Below are 15,591 nucleotides of genomic sequence, written 5' to 3' on the forward strand. Positions count from 1 at the left end.
TAATGCCCGGTGGGAAAATGGCCGAGACTTCAGTCCAGAGCCAGAGTATTCCCTAATTGCACTTCATTCACATAGATCTCCATTGTGCTGGTAACCCTGCTGTTCTGCTTCTCACAGGTAATGATTTAAAGTGCTTGAAACCACATTTTCCCTGCTATCGCACTCCCAGCTGCAGGTAGTGAGGAAAAGTGCCTGTAAATAACAGATCTACAGCAGCCGAATCCTTCCTCCTGTTTTCCAAAATGCACGCTAATTTGTTCTAAGGATCAGCTATTTTAAAATACCTTCCCTACAGTCATCCTGTTCCTACTTGAGGGGTCTTTCCAGAAGACCTACCAGCCATTTTCTTTGGAGGTGGAAGAAGGAACTCGCAGCAGGTCATTAATATTTCAGCACTGCCTGATACGTGAGCACATTGCACCATCTGAACACGGTCTTAACGTGCAGAATTGGTAACCAGTTTGAGGCTCCAGACCCTTCAGAGCAAACAAAGGGCAGGAGGACTTCCTCATACATAAGAAACTCTGAAGAATTTGCCTACCAGCCCATAGCTACCAGCACATAACAGTCACAGAGGGTTTTATTCCTAGAGCTGTTGGACACAGCAATGACCCAGGCTGGGTTTTGTACACTAGTTCATGCTTTAAATGCACATAAAGTGGGTGTTAGCAGCTGAAAATTGCTTGCAAATATGTGCATGGGTTCAAGAAATGAAAGGCTATAAAGGATAAACATAAATTCAGTGTTTCTGGAATTGAAAGGGGGTTCAGATATGAAATGTGTTCCATACCTATTGTATGCAAGATGATGGGCATGGTGGTGATGGGTAGGTGGTTGGACTAGATGATCTGAGTGGTCTTTTCCGGCCTTTATGATTCTGTGATTCCATTCCACATTTAAAGTCAGTATAAATATCTTGTTCTGAGGAAGGGAGCTGCATTCAGAATCCTTAAAGACAGTTAAAAATCATGGGGAGGATTGTTTTAAGGAAGGTATTGCTCTGAGAATAGAAAGGTAGCATCTTTACGGATGCATCATATTTCAATATTTGCATATAAAAGAAAGAAATCTTGTTTTATACAAAAAAGAAATGGTTATAAATGAGAAGCACCTGGATGTGTTTCAAGGAGGTCTGCTCTGTGGTTTGCCTTTGCTAGGGAACATGAAAGAACACCTGTTTGCACAGCTGCACCTCTTCACATTGGAAAGATTCCCACAGCAAGGCTCCCAATCTGCCCTGCTAGGCACATGCAGAAGGACAAGGCCATCTGTGGCACTAGTAGCATCACAGCCTGGGGAAGCTTTAAAGCCTGCTATCTGCTGCTGCAGTAAGAAATGCTCCGCTTTAAAGAGCTTCAGTCCTTCAGGAAAGACAAAGTACTCAAGAGCTGTGGAGATGGACATGAGAGACACGGTCAGTGGGCGTGCATTGGGCTTGGGGATCTTAGAGGGCTTTTCCAACCTTAATGAATCTATGATTCTAATTGAGGCTCTTGGAGCTTCTGCTATGAAACCAAGTTTTACTTACAAAGAGTCTGAAGTGCAATTAATTCTGTTCAGTGAAATCCATGGCTGGCATTAACCTGGCCTTCTCCAGCCACGAATGCTTCAGCAACACTGAATTACTACCCAGGACAACTCTGTTATGATACTTTACAACCTGAGGAGTCTTCAACGAGGACACACTGATTTGCCCAGTGCAGCCTGAAGGGAACCAAAGCGCTGGACGTGGCTGTCCAACCCCCCCAGCACATTTCTGCTCACATCAGATTAATATCAGCACACCTAAACAGACGCTCAACGAACCAACAGAAGAACATGCTTTGAAACCACATCGGAGCTGATGAAAGCGTGGTTAAACTTCTTCCAAGCAGCACATGTGAGGGAAAAAAAAAAGGGGGGGCACATCTGTTAACCTTCTCATTTATATCAGTTAAAAGGAAAGAGCAACAGAGAGATTAAGACCTCACTCTGCAATACCACGCAATAGGAGATGATTAGGAAATAGCAGGAGGTATAAAAGGCAGAAAACCCTCAGCTGCTGAGCCCAGCTGCCATCAAAATGAAGGCGCTCAGACAGATCCTCCTGCTGCCTCTCTTAGCTGCTCTGGTTTTTGCTGAAGACAACCCGATAGAATTCATGGGTATGGAACGTAACGTTCTTTGTTGTGGAATTTAATTAGCTTTTGCACTATTTATTGGGCAACTGAAGAGAAAAATGTCAAATGTACCTCTAAGTGCATCTCATTTTAGTGTATTGCTGCAAAATATGAGCATCTGAGTGTGCCAATAACTGCTGAAGATCGTAATAACAACAACAACAAAATGGCAATATATGACTGGTTATGGAAAATTTTTAACTTAAAAACACAATTTTGAAGAGATTTTGCTCCAGAATGGAAATGTGCTTGTACAAATTGATACTGCATTGGAGAAATAGGGCTGAAGTGACTTAGAAAGCGCTGCTTTTTAAAAGAGTTTTGGGTATTGTGGTGGCTGTGGGATAATGAAGCATTGGTGCCACGTCAGGCAAAGGAGACCTTGTAATGCTCTTACAGCTCAGAGGTTTCCTACGTGACCACAGAGGTCTGTCCTAAACCTTTCTTTCCCCTCTGCAGTTCAGCAACAAGTCTGACCTGCTCAGCTGGGACTGCAGACGCTGTATAGGAAATGCTTCCTGCTGCTTTAGGCTGTCCTGAACTGGGGAGGAATTGCTCTTGGTGTTTGGTAGTTACCAAAGGCATTTTTTTCTCTGCGTTTTGAGCTGTTTTGATGTTTAGTTTTAAAATCCACATCAATCCACAGCAAAAATCCACGTGCAAAGAGGTGGGCTCCTTTTGTTTGCTTAGAAATCACAGCTTAGTGGTTTTGTTTCAGGCCACTGTGTTTTTTTATAGGGGAAGAGAACACCTCACCGTGAATATTGACCTCTTCACCTCTTTCCTGTCCTACGTTGCTTTAAGCTGTTTATTTACTTCTTGCCCCAGAAGTTTCTCTAGACGTTTGCTCGGCTTTGCTACCACTTTTTGAAGCTTTCCCTCTTTAGCTGTATCCTTTTAGAGATGGAGGGCCAGAACTGTGAGCAGCACCAGTCACACATGTGGTGCTTCAGAAGCTCACATCTGAAGATCTCTTTTGATTCCGTGGGCGTAGGTCCCCAGCTGCCTTCATGTAAAGGGCTGAAACCCAGAACTAGAGCCAATGATCCTCAGGAAAAGAGCATCGGGGGAAGACAGGGCCTGAGGCGCTTGTAACCACCAACCTCGCCAGTGAGAGCTGCCCAGGTGTCCTGTGTCATCTGGAATTTCCAGTTTTTCCTTTGGCTTCACCTGTATGTGTTTCCCTAACTCCATTTTCTCTGCTGTTGGTGAAAACGAGGAGGAAAAAAGATATTTTCTAATACCCTTTTTCCTATTTGATTCTTCAAGTTTCATTAGCTACTGCAGTAGAAATGAAAAATCCCAATGGTACAGTGCTTTGCTTGCCTGCTCTGCAGTGGGCTGTCTCGGAGTTTGCACAGCGCAGGATCAGACCCTGCTGCAAGGCTGAGCTGGTTGCTGTCCTGTTGTTCCCCAACAGGTGAACCTCAATGCGGTGCTTCGCTCTCAGACCCCAACAAAGCACTCAAGATCAACCTCAATTCAAATGCAAACTGTCTCTGGCACATTCAGAGGAGTGAAAATCAAACAATTAGGCTCATCTTCTCTTATTTTAAGTAAGTATCTCCTCCCGCTGTTCCGGTAGCATTCCATTCCATCAAAACAGAGCACAGAAAAATGTTGAAATATATCACTATGGCCGGGCTGAATATCTTAATTTCATCTCAAGACATTGCAGCCTCCATATATTTATCTGTATTTCCTTCAGTAAAATGCTTTCTGAGCTTGTGCTGTGGGCTCCAAGGAACCTGGATATTTATCTGTTCTGTTTGTGTTCGGTTTTTTAAATAGATTTAATCCTTCTTCAAGCTGTGAAACAGAAAGTATTAAAGTCTATGATGGCCCCTCATCTAATTCACCTCTTCTTGGACAAGTATGTAACAACACTGACGCCGTCCCAGTGTTCCAATCATCTTCAAACAGTCTGACTTTCCTCATTACAACAAACTCTGTGGCTTTCACACGGAATTTCTTTGTTTCCTATTACTACTTCTCACCAGAAACAAGTAAGTCAGAACTTAATGCGGTCATTAAACACCATTTAAGCTGTACCACTAAAGAAGGGCTCGTAAGGCAAAGCCTGGTCTGGTGGTTGGTGACCCTGCACATAGCAGGGGGTTGAAACTCAAGGATCATTGTGGTCCTTTTCAACCCAGGCCATTCTATGATTCTATGAAGTTTCGTTCAGTAATTCTTCTGCGTTTGTTCAAGATATTCTTATTCTGAAGGAAAAGCAATAATAATAATAACCAGCCCTATCTCGTGACCAGTTCCTTTGCTTCTGTTGATCTGAGTGGCATGGTATTCAACACTTGAAAACTTAACTGGAGAGAGAACTTATCACATCATTGCTTACACTGCTCCAGTGTTTAATTAACTCCACTTCTTAAAAAACACACCCTATGTTTAACCTGTGTTTTCTGTCTGAGTTTTCCACTGTGTTGATTTTATTTTGCCGTCGTCTATCAATCAAACATGAAGACTGCACTTCCATGCAGACCACGACCAAGACCTCTCTAACAAAGTCATTCAGGGCTTCTTTTGGTTGGTACAGTCTTCTCAATATTCATTTTCCAAACTTACCCCACAAGTAAATACAATTCAGTTGTTCACGGTTCCAACGTCAATTAATCTATAGCCATTTCAGTTTCGTTTACACTTGCATACACACACGTGCTAACAGGCTCCATTTTATAACTAATTATGAGCTGCCACCTGACCTCAATTTCCCCAAAATTGATAGAAATGTTATCTTTAGTACATTTATTCCATCCCAGGGGAATGGAATCCTAGAGAAGCAACCCTGCTTTAGCTTTTGAATTTATTACTTACGGCTCATTATATATACACCACTGTGTTAACCGATGTGTCTGCTCTTCTTTTCAGCAATTGAAAATTGTGGGGGAAGCTTAACTGGTCCCAGTGGGACATTTACCAGCCCCAACTACCCAGCAGCTTACCCTGAATTTACCTATTGTGTCTGGCACATACAGACTACAAAAAACTCGAAGATAAGCTTAGAGTTCCAGGATTTTTTGTGAGTAGATATTTACTACACACTTGCTTACTACACACCATTACTCCTTCATTGTGTTTAGAAGCGTTACTTCAAATACAGCAAGGAGAAGTGCTTGCAAGCTTATAAATATCTATACACATTGAAAACAAATGTGATTTGCTGACTTTTATGATCAGGTAATCACAGCACGTTCCAAATGCCTATGTGCTACCCTATAGCTGTTGCAGAGCCAGGCAGCAAGATGGAATTGCAGGTGAGTCACCAATAGCTACTGTGATTGATCTGAATTTAAATCCAGTACTTTCTTTTGCTACATAAAGGTCACGTTTCAAAATGTCACTTATGGGTCATCCTGACCCTTACTGCTTTTTATCAAGGTTGATCCCCTGTAGTTAGTGGGATGGCAGCACCAATTGACATTGTGCATGGAGAAAAGCCTCAAGACCAAGGGAATTCTCAGACTTCCCAGTATAATACTGATGTTTTTCTCTCTGTAGCCTGGAACTAGATCAGAACTGCCAGTTTGATTTTCTGGCAGTCTACGATGGCCTCACCACTGACACTGGCCTAATTGGAAAAGCATGTGGTGTTTCTCGGCCCACATTTGAATCTTCTTCAAACGCCATGACAGTTGTGCTGTCTACAGACTATGCCAACTCCTACAGAGGGTTTTCTGCTCGGTATACCAGCGTTCTGCCAAGTCCCCCAGAGCCTGACAGTAAGTGTATTTGCTACAAGTGGGAATTTGCTTCTCGTTTTCACATAGGAATCTTCCCCTCCACAATAAACGTAGGAAAGATCTGACAGTTGATACTGAGGGTTTCAGACTTTATCATGGCAATCATTAACTCTCTGAAAGTACAAAAACCCCACATTAGTTTCACCTATAGATTCTAAGTTATTCCCTGATCTATCTGCAAGACAAAGCATGTTTTTCAGTCTTATTGGTCCTTCTTCTGTCCAGCGCTACAGAAAATGTGATTTTTTTTTCCATCTTAGGGACACAATAGGAAACGTTACCCTTCCAGAGATCTAAAGATGAGCTTTTTTGACCCATTATATGCTTTTTTTTTTCCCCAAGATACTCAGGAAAATGGTCCACACCAGTTGATAAAATGGGGGTTGAGTGTTGCAATTTCCTTTACCCCAAGCTGGGCAGTTTTCCTTATCGGTTCTGTATGTTTGCAGACCCATCTTCTCATTAACCAAGGTAGAAAGGGCAGCCTCTAAAACTTTGATGTCTGCCAGAAATCTATTTCATCTCCCCCATTCTGCACTAGCTCCTTGATTCCCTCTTCCTTTTAGAAACACTGCAATTCATTACTATGCTTAAAATTAAATTTTCAGATGAGTTTTATGTGGTTTTGCTTGCCTAGCAAATATTAGGCACTGAGCATGAAATTCAAAGTGACCTCAGATGTGCATAAGCCACTTCAGGCTCAGGTTCTGACAAACTAAGAACCATGCAATGGACTCAAGGACGGGCCCTGAGCTGGACCAGGTGAGAAATAACCACAGCACACTTTGTGGTAACTTCTTCTTTAATTTCTCTTTCAATGGCAGCATCCCTTACGTGCTCTTCAGACAGAATGACAATTGTACTGAGCAAGGCTTACCTGGACTCCCTTGGCTATAATGAAACTCACCTACAGCTGAATGACCCATCTTGCAGGCCAGTTACAACAGACCAAGTGATCTTTTCCTTCCCACTAAGCAGCTGTGGAACAACTAAGAAGGTAAAGAGGGGGAAAAAGTGGTATGTACGAGCCAACACTAGCATGGGAATGATAGGGAGTCACCAGAACAGTTTATGGATAGGATACGAATGAGCTAACAGCAGATTTACTTTCACATAGCTCATCCAATTACGCATTTCCAGTCTTGAAGATGAAAGATATTTTTCTCTGGTAGCACCTAATGATCAATGAGGCTTTCAAAGGAAACCCAGGGTAATCCAAACAAATTAATTCCCAACATTTTTGTATTATATTTCATTCCCTGCACAAAGCAGGTATTCAAAAGTAACACAGTGTTTGGTATGTGACTCCATTCTCTGCAAGTGATACAAGTCACAAGGAAAGGGAAAAGCCCTGTGACAGCAAGATTCCTGAGAGCTAGTTAACAGCATTGCTTAGACAAGGGTGACTGAACTGTAGCTTTGTTGTTTTCCTCAACCCATGCAATATTCCTGCACGGTTTGGTTCAGCGTTTGGCACAAAGAGGAGCGAGAAGGCTGACTGTAGTTTTTCTGATTACAAGATACTTCATATTGCATATTAGGCACTGGAATGGGCTGCTCAGGGAGGTGGTGGAGCCACTGACCCTGGAGGTGCTCAAGGAATGTTTGGACATTGTGTTGAGGGACGTGGTGTAGTGAGAACCATTGGTGATGGGTGGATGGTTGGACTGGATGATCCTGTGGGTCTTTTCCAACCTTGGTGATTCTATGATTCTATGCAAAGGTATCTTGAGCCTCTGATAAATGTGGCTGGGGAGGCTCCGTAGCTTCAACACATTTTCACTTCTCCACTCATCAAAACTGAGCATTTCACACAATTTATTTTACAGGATGAAGATCTGAGCATCACGTACACCAACGTCGTAACTATCTCTGAAAGTGGCAACGTCATCACCCGCAAAAAGATCGTACAGATCATCGCAAAATGCATAATGGAAAAGAATTCAACCCTAGAGGTCATTTATGTAACAGAAAACAACATAATCCAGAACACAGCCTCTGTGGGAAGATACAACGTTAGCATGTCATTCTATGATTCCGATTCATTCTCCAGCCCTGTACTCGAGTCCCCCTATTACGTAGACTTGAACCAAACCCTTTTTGCTCAAGTCAGTCTTCATTCCACTGACCCAAACCTTTTGGTGTTCATTGATACCTGCACAGCATCTCCACAATCGGATTTTGGATCGATAACATATGACTTGATCAGAAGTGGGTAAGACCTTAAATTACTTTGATTGTCTCCTAGTACATGGAAAAAATATAACCTGTATGTGAGGTGTAGTCCTCTTACCCTTGTCTCTTCTCCAACTATCTTTAGCAGGCTGTGGTTAGAAGCTAGATTTGATAGGAATTTTAAGGCATTACATAAATGGAACCAGGAAAAACATGCGCCCCATTGCACCGGGGGGGGGGGAAACAAAGCACATCCATTGTATGCCCACATACTGGGGGAAAAAAAGATAATAGCCCCAGTGAAATGCCTTGGGTTAGAGCTAACAGTATTTAGCAAGAATGACTATTGGATGTGGACCACTTTAATGGCTCTGTGAATTCCGTTGCAGCTGTAAGAAAGATGACACTGTGGTAACATACCAACCCCTGGAGCACTATGGAAGATTCAGATTTAATGCCTTCAGGTTCCTGAGGAGAGCTCCGTCTGTTTATCTCCAGTGTGATGTTTTAATTTGTGACAGCAACAACGAGAGCTCTCGCTGTACCAAAGGCTGTGTCTCCAGGCAGAAGAGAGAGACTTCTTCATACACTTGGAAAACCAAGGCTGTAGTAGGTCCTATCCGCCTCAAACGAGACCGCAGGGCTGCTGATCATCTAGGTGAGGAGGATACATGAATTAAGAACCAGGTTAAGCTCTTCCTTTATGTAAATCCATTACCCTCCTTCCACTAATGAAGTAAGTGAGTTATAGTAGCTCAGACCTAGCGTGGTATCAGAGCCATGGGTTCAACAGCTTTGCGTTTTGTGAGAATTTAGCTTGGAGACCTCCAGGGAGACCTCACTGTGGCCTTCCAGTACTTGAGGGGAGCATATAAACAGGAGGGGGAACAGCTGTTTATGAGGGTGGACAGTGATAGGACAAAGGGGAATGGTTTTAAACTGAGACAGGGGAGGTTAAGGTTGGATATGAGGAGGAAGTTTTTCACCCAGAGGGTGGTGACGCACTGAACAGGTTGCCCAAGGAGGCTGTGGATGCCCCATCCCTGGAGGCATTCAAGGCCAGGCTGGATGTGGCTCTGGGCAGCCTGGTCTGCTGGTTGGCGACCCTGCACATAGCAGGGGGGTTGAAACTACATGATCATTGTCGTCCTTTTCAACCCAGGCCATTCTATGATTCTATGATCAGTGCAGGTCAACCCCTCAGAAAATTACCTGAGAAAACGCTTACTGAGCTGTTACTGCCACGACGTGGTATTCAAAGCTTTAAACACTCCACTTTCTTTTCTCTCTGTACAGAATCCCTCACTGGGACAGATGCTGAAGAAACCCCAAACCTGCAACGCTACAGCTTCTCCACTCTTTCAGTTGTGGTTTTGATTTCAAACATTATCATTGTGGTAGCTGTGGTAGTAAAATATCACATGAATTGCCTATCGGGATCTGGCTACCAAAAAATCCCAAGTTCATATTAACTACTCTACAATGTTGTGAATTTGTGACAACTTCTATTCAGATTTATCACTCAAAGAGGGGAGAATGGGAAAAACAAAGCAAACTAACAGTCCTGGAATGCAACAATGCCTGGAAACATGCTTCATATCACATCAGTTTTCTTATATATGCCTACTATGTGCCCCTTGTTAACACTTGCTGCCCTATCTACAGCTTTTGCTCAGAGCATTTGAAGACACTGAATATAACCAGTATATAAGTTAGGAGTCCATATACAGTCATAAGTAAAATGATGCACCTCAGATTTTGGAGAGCAATAAGCAGAATGAAGTAAATAGATTGACCTTTCAATAAAGATGAACTTTGTGACATTTCTACCTCTTTGAATGACAGCAGATCAGATTCCCAACAAGTTACAGTAAATACAAAGCAATAAGCCTACTTGTAGTGGAAATGCTGAGTCACAGCCTGAAGCAGTGATTGAGCACCTGGTGGGAAGGCAGGGCCAACCCAGGGGAGCTCAGGTGTATGCAATGTAGCTGAGTGACTGGAAGGGCTGGAGCCAGGATCCACCCCTCCCAGACCTCATTTAAGGGCTGGCAGTGGAGGTGAGGGTATCTCCTGCCAGAGATCTCTGCCTACTTGAGATCTTCCAGAGGTAAGCAGCTTTTTTTCCTTCATGTCTGCATCTGTGGCTGCTGCGTTTGGGCTCGTTCTCATTTGCTGTAGCCAAAGACTTTGCCACCCTGCTATTATGATCCTATTACAGCATTACACTACTTCTTTGACCTCAAGTGCCAAAATGTAGCAGATCCTACCCTAGCACATCCTACCTGGCCAGGAGATCCCCTTGGGAAGGACCTGCTTGGATCATTCCTGCAGGGATCAATTAATCTAGGAAGGAGAGTATAACAGGCTTGTTTTAAGGATCCTTTACAGAACCTAGAGTAGTCCCTGTAGAGCCAGGAAGACTTTCAAAGGGTCCAGGTTGCAACTCCTCTCTCTCTATGCCTGATTCATGCACAGCTTAAATTAAGCAGTGCAGATACTACCATTCCTTTTACAGATGTAGAAATAAACAGCTTCATCAGGAGTCCCATTAAAATAAACCGAAACCACAAAGGAACCATGTTCCATTCTAGTGGTAACATGCTGCATGCCATAAAGCAAGACAGAAGAAAGGTGAATTGATTACACATACACAAAGAGATATGCTGTAACTCAGTTTATTTAGTGTACTTCGTTTTTTCAAACAGAAACTGGGAAACCATGTTTTACATGGCTTTTAGCCAAGCTCCTTCAATAAATAAGCCACAAAAGGCATACAAAATTCTTATTTAGGAAAACCATGCATTCTTACAACCTTTCATAAAACTAACTGTGTACAATAGTGGAGAATTACAGTAACAAAATGCAAGTCATCAACACTGAGGTTCTTTGTGGTTATAACTCCATAAATATGAAGCTTTATAAAGCGTAACTGCCCTTAAAAACACTTGCACTGGAGTTCCATATCTTCATCTCTCTCCATTAGAGAATCCCTCGTTAGAATCATAGTGTGCTTGTGAAATCTTGTTTTGCTTTGAGTTCTGAACCAAGTCTGCTAACAGAACCATTTTATCATCTATGTGTGCCTGCAGAGCCTGGATTTGGCGATCGATGTAGTCCGTTAGTTTTTTCTCCATCAGATCCATATTTTTGGAGATGATCTTCTCCAGATAGGAGCAAATAGGCTGTTGTTCTATTCTGTGAAAAGAGCAAATTAACAGTCAGTATCACCTGTTTCTTAATGACAAAGAGCATGACAGGGATATGGATGCTTGAGTGTAAAATCTCATTTCTTAAGACAGTGAAGTTTTGATGGCGTTAGATTTTTACCATAAGCAAAAAACCCTGTCTGTCACATTTCATACGTGCAAACTTTTTAATAAACAAAGGATATAAAGTCACCTTATTTTTTTTTTAAAGACTCAATTATGCATAAGAAGGCTGAGCTGTAAGTAAAGAAATCCATATAGCTCAACGGTATACACAAGTTATGCCTGCATGACAGGCTTTATTCTCTCCTAGCAAAGCATTTCCAGAGTTAGACACACACTACACAATTCCTTATTTTTACATTGTATTCTTTAAAAATACAGTACTGTCCCAGGACCTGGAGAGATCCAGGCTTTATTAGGACTCCGCTTCCTAGGCAACACTCTACAGCTCACAGTTTCTCCTGTTGTTTCTGGGTATCTATCAAACTAGCTGCACTGTTGGTCCCAACAGTGAGAATAAAATGCTTGTGTTGTCATTTAAACTTGCTAGTCCACACAAGCTGCTAGTTGAGTAAGTGTACCAAAGTTAACTTACCCAACAGTTTGAATGCCTTCTTCTTTAGTCACCACGTTTTTATCAAGATGCCTCTCACCATCTTTTAGCCGAAGATGATTAACTTGACTACATAAGTTCTGAAGAAAAGGAAGAAGCATCTGTGGAGCAGCAATGTTCCGGATTCTGTCTGTTTGCTCCTGCATAAGCAAAGACCCCATAGCTTTAAAATCATTTCTGAGGTCAACTGTATTCTGCTGTGTATTAAGTTCTATAGAGTTAGAAGCATCCTCTCTGTCAGGAACCTGTGCTTCCAGATCAAGATTTAAGTTTTCACATCCTGTTTCACTTGTTAAGGGATTTCTGACAGACGGAGATTCACTGACTGATTGATGTAGTGATGTCTGAATGCCTGCACCATGTAATCCATCTACTGGATGCTCGTTTCCAAAGTCTGAGTTCTTCCCAAGCATCCAGCTAAGTCTGTCTCCAAGAGGTAAACTGTTCTGATGGTAAGAAAAAAGATGCATTTAAATATTAAATACTAAAATATACTGAAAGTTATACTGTAACAGCACCCAGGCTATACACTTAACTCCAAGTGATTGCAGCATTCTACTAGCGTGATATAATGACTTTAAAAGTAGTTGTGAATTACATTCATAGGGAAAAGCATAGAAAAACTTTCCTTGCATGCATTACTTGTTCATTACCTTGTTGCCCTGAGTAACAAAATATCTTTATTTACTTCATGACATGCTTCTAGTAACAATAAAGACAAACTAATCCATCTACTTACACCCCAAACGCAACAAGAAACATGTTCACCATCGAAGAAATCACAAGAAGAGACAAGTGAAATGGACAAAAGGACAACAGGGTGACAGTGAAGCTGAAAATGATGACAGTGATACAACATTCTTAACTCTGATCTTTATGTGACTCCTTGAGCACACGTTCTTAATTCACTGCAGCATTTATTTTAAGGTAGCAACAGATAAGCCACGAAGACTAGGTTAAAAACAACCAAAGCTTTTTCCACCAAATCAGTTTAGAACGTGCTTAACTGTCACAGAAGGCAAAGTCACAGAACAGCATTATTCATGTTAATGGAGCAGCACAGTAACTTACTTTCTGCTGATATCGGACCATGTCCATGAGTTGCTGAGCACCTGGAGACAACTTAGATCCCATAGATTCCATTATAGTTTGCACTCTGTCTAGATCTATGCTTGATCCTAGTGAAGGAAAATCAGTTGCTAGTTTTGCTGAAACTGTATTCACTTGTACAATTATTTTACTGATGAGTACCCTTTGTTTCTCACCAATGGAGAGCAGCTATTGCAAGAAGGAAAAAAGGTATTTTGGTTAGGAAGAAGAACACACAACAATTCAACGTTTTCTTTGTATGAATATGTTGGGAAGTTGATTTTCTTTCTCCTTGTTGTTACTCTTGGAAGAATTCTGACTTAACAGAAGGTGCTTGCATGATCGAAACATCAATCAGTACTCTTCTCAGTACTTAAATACAGCAATAGCTGTATAGATTTTCCTAAGCTTATTTATCTGCATCACAGATAAGGGGATAATAGAAACATAGGGTTCCTATTACCAGTGTACGCATCCACAGTGGAGTTCATAGTTCTGATTATATAGCAGCTGCAGACTGCCTGCAATGTATTCAGTTTATGAAGGCTTTTCTCTATGAGGTAACAGCTTTCTCACATGCAACTTCATCAAAAGAAAATTGGGATAGAAAATTAATGGAACTGTTAAGACCATACAACAACCGAACGATCTTCAGTAGTTATGTGGTGGTTATGTGATTACGGTATAGAAATAACAGTAACTGGAGGAGTGATGCAATTTAGTCAATGAAATGATTAAAAAGGCAATGAGAAGTTGTAGATTTCCACCAAGCTCCCTACCTTAATCCTACAGGAGGTCGCCGGGCATTCCAATTTCAGGTACTTTTCGTATAAAGTCACAGTTTCAGTTTGACTACAAAACAAAAGGAGCCATCTGTGACACCCAACGTATTTCTAACGCGGTGAGGCGGTTTTAACGCTGCTGTTCCGTGTGTGTGGGCACAGTACGGGTCAGCGCAGCTCGGGGGGTTGGATACATTACTCACACCGCCCCCGAGGCTCCGAGTCGGATGTTTTCACTTAGTTAATTAAGCAGATGTGCCACACAACGGCTTAAAAGCAACGAGAAAAGCCACCGGCTCCCTCCCGGCCGTGGGCTGGCCGCCCTCCCCGCCCGGGCTCCCCCCCGTCTCACTCACCCCGGGGGCTGCAGGACGCCCGCGCTCACCCCGCGCCCGGTGCCGCAGTACTCCTCGCCCACGTACACCTCCATGTGCCGGGCCTCGCTCACCACGCCGACGGCCGCCACCCGCTCGGCGCCCGGCCGGCACTCCAGCTGCAGCACGCACGGCGCGTCGCCGCCGCCCGCCCGCCGCTCCACCGCCACGGCCTCGCCGCTGAGGAGGGAAGCGCCACAGCCGCGTTGCACCGCCAGGCCGGCTCCCCACCCCGGCCCTCCGCCGCCCCTCGCGGGGAGCTGACGGGAGGGCCCCCGCCGCCTCCTCCTCCTCGTCCTCTCTCACCTCGCCTCATCGCGGCCCGCCCCGCGCCGCAGGCACAGCGCTCGGGCCAGGCCGTCGGGCGGCACGCAGGGCCACGAGCAGCCCACCGCCACGCCGGGCGGATCAGGCGCAGGGCCCAGCGCGCCGCCACTCGCCATCACCGCGCCGCGCGCGGAACCCGCCGGGCTCAGAGCGGCTGCGCGAGGCGGGGCGGTGCGCATGCGCAGGGCGGGGCGGGGGGTGAAAGGCCTGAGGGCTCCTCAGTGCTACAGGAGTTGGCAAATGGGCCGGGATTGGTGTGATGCAGCCCCCTGTATCCCCTGCGGAATGCTAATAGTGTGTCACGTAGGAAGGAGGGCATAAATAAAAGATTGGGTTCGTTTAAGTTTCAGTAGGATCCTGTCTTCTGGAGTCAGGGAGCGTTTCTCTTTACGCTGTGCTGTGGATGCTAAGCGCAGGGAGCTCGGATATCGAGTTCTTGTGGCCTGCTTGGTGCTTCGGCTGAGGGACGTGAATTAGGCCTGATAAATAGCAGAATGGGTTTGCAAAGGCTTTATCCACGACACAACAGTGCCGACACCTCTGATTCTTGTTTGTTTTTGCACTTGAGCCTTTATTTTGTGTGACTGACCAGCGCTGCAAGAGATGGCTTTGCTCTGCTTTAATTTAAAATTAATTAAAGTTAATTACTTCGTATAAATGTTTTAGTGTGAAAGCTGTGTTGTGTCAGCCTCCTGTTGGGGTTTCTAAAGGTGCCCGGTACTTCTGAGGTGCATTGCATGTTCATCCAGCTTTGGGAGCATTTATTCACTGCCGTTGGTGACGATGATGCTGCTCAGAGCCTTGGAAGACTATTTTGATCCTGGAAGAGTGATGAAGTCCTCAAAATGACAGAGCTTTTGGTGAGAAGAATTATCCTTAATGTGGGTGGGACTAGCTAAAACCCCTGTATTATACATAACAGAGCTGTGGGATTCCCGTGTGTTGATATGCACTGCATTTTAAACACTTCTAAAGATAAAATAATGGGAAACAACAAGGTGAAATTCCAGGGGGTCTGTTTTGCTGAGCTGGCAGTGACCAGCACAAATATCACAAATATCATATCCGTTGCTAGCAAGACTTGATGCTTTGAACCTCATAT

General features: G+C 43.7%; 2 protein-coding genes across 5 annotated transcripts; one reads left to right on the forward strand and one right to left on the reverse strand.

Moving 5' to 3' along the window:
• The first annotated feature begins 2,043 nt into the window (after positions 1–2,043).
• CUZD1 (CUB and zona pellucida like domains 1) lies at positions 2,044–9,915 on the forward strand. 2 transcript variants are annotated; one of them, XM_015288891.4, is made up of 9 exons: positions 2,044–2,144; positions 3,580–3,715; positions 3,951–4,165; positions 5,046–5,196; positions 5,676–5,896; positions 6,742–6,914; positions 7,747–8,132; positions 8,482–8,750; positions 9,389–9,915. In XM_015288891.4, the coding sequence occupies exons 1-9, from the start codon at positions 2,063–2,065 to the stop codon at positions 9,562–9,564; spliced, it is 1,809 nt and encodes a 602-aa protein (XP_015144377.3). In that variant the 5' UTR covers positions 2,044–2,062; the 3' UTR covers positions 9,565–9,915. The 2 variants fall into 2 exon arrangements, with proteins under 2 accessions (XP_015144377.3, XP_040558854.1); XM_040702920.2 differs by having other exon boundaries at positions 2,044–3,715.
• An 839-nt stretch (positions 9,916–10,754) lies between these two features.
• Positions 10,755–14,647, reverse strand: C10orf88 (C10orf88 homolog). Of its 3 annotated transcripts, XM_040702924.2 has the most exons (7): positions 14,469–14,647; positions 14,145–14,342; positions 13,786–13,858; positions 13,183–13,195; positions 12,989–13,095; positions 11,900–12,363; positions 10,755–11,290 (listed from the first exon to the last, which is right to left on the reverse strand). In XM_040702924.2, exons 1-7 carry the CDS (start codon positions 14,603–14,605, stop codon positions 11,062–11,064), a joined length of 1,221 nt encoding a protein of 406 aa, XP_040558858.1. In that variant the 5' UTR covers positions 14,606–14,647; the 3' UTR covers positions 10,755–11,061. The 3 variants fall into 3 exon arrangements, with proteins under 3 accessions (XP_040558858.1, XP_040558857.1, XP_046799250.1); XM_040702923.2 differs by having other exon boundaries at positions 12,989–13,195; XM_046943294.1 differs by lacking the exon at positions 14,145–14,342 and having other exon boundaries at positions 12,989–13,195.
• Positions 14,648–15,591: the final 944 nt, after the last annotated feature.

This window comes from Gallus gallus, chromosome 6, assembly GCF_016699485.2.
Source record: "Gallus gallus isolate bGalGal1 chromosome 6, bGalGal1.mat.broiler.GRCg7b, whole genome shotgun sequence".
In the NCBI taxonomy this organism is placed as follows: domain Eukaryota; kingdom Metazoa; phylum Chordata; class Aves; order Galliformes; family Phasianidae; genus Gallus; species Gallus gallus.

Excerpts from the sequence above, each read along its gene's own strand:
- CUZD1 (XM_040702920.2), top strand. The coding sequence starts at position 3,465 with ATGGTACAGTGCTTTGCTTGCCTGCTCTGCAGTGGGCTGTCTCGGAGT. Across the intron at positions 3,716-3,950 it reads CTCATCTTCTCTTATTTTAA|ATTTAATCCTTCTTCAAGCT; the intron begins GTAAGTATCTCC and ends TTTTTTAAATAG. Across the intron at positions 5,897-6,741 it reads AAGTCCCCCAGAGCCTGACA|CATCCCTTACGTGCTCTTCA; the intron begins GTAAGTGTATTT and ends TTTCAATGGCAG.
- C10orf88 (XM_040702923.2), bottom strand. The coding sequence starts at position 14,605 with ATGGCGAGTGGCGGCGCGCTGGGCCCTGCGCCTGATCCGCCCGGCGTG. Across the intron at positions 12,364-12,988 it reads TGGTCCGATATCAGCAGAAA|AACAGTTTACCTCTTGGAGA; the intron begins GTAAGTTACTGT and ends TCTTACCATCAG. Across the intron at positions 11,291-11,899 it reads GAAGGCATTCAAACTGTTGG|AATAGAACAACAGCCTATTT; the intron begins GTAAGTTAACTT and ends CTCTTTTCACAG.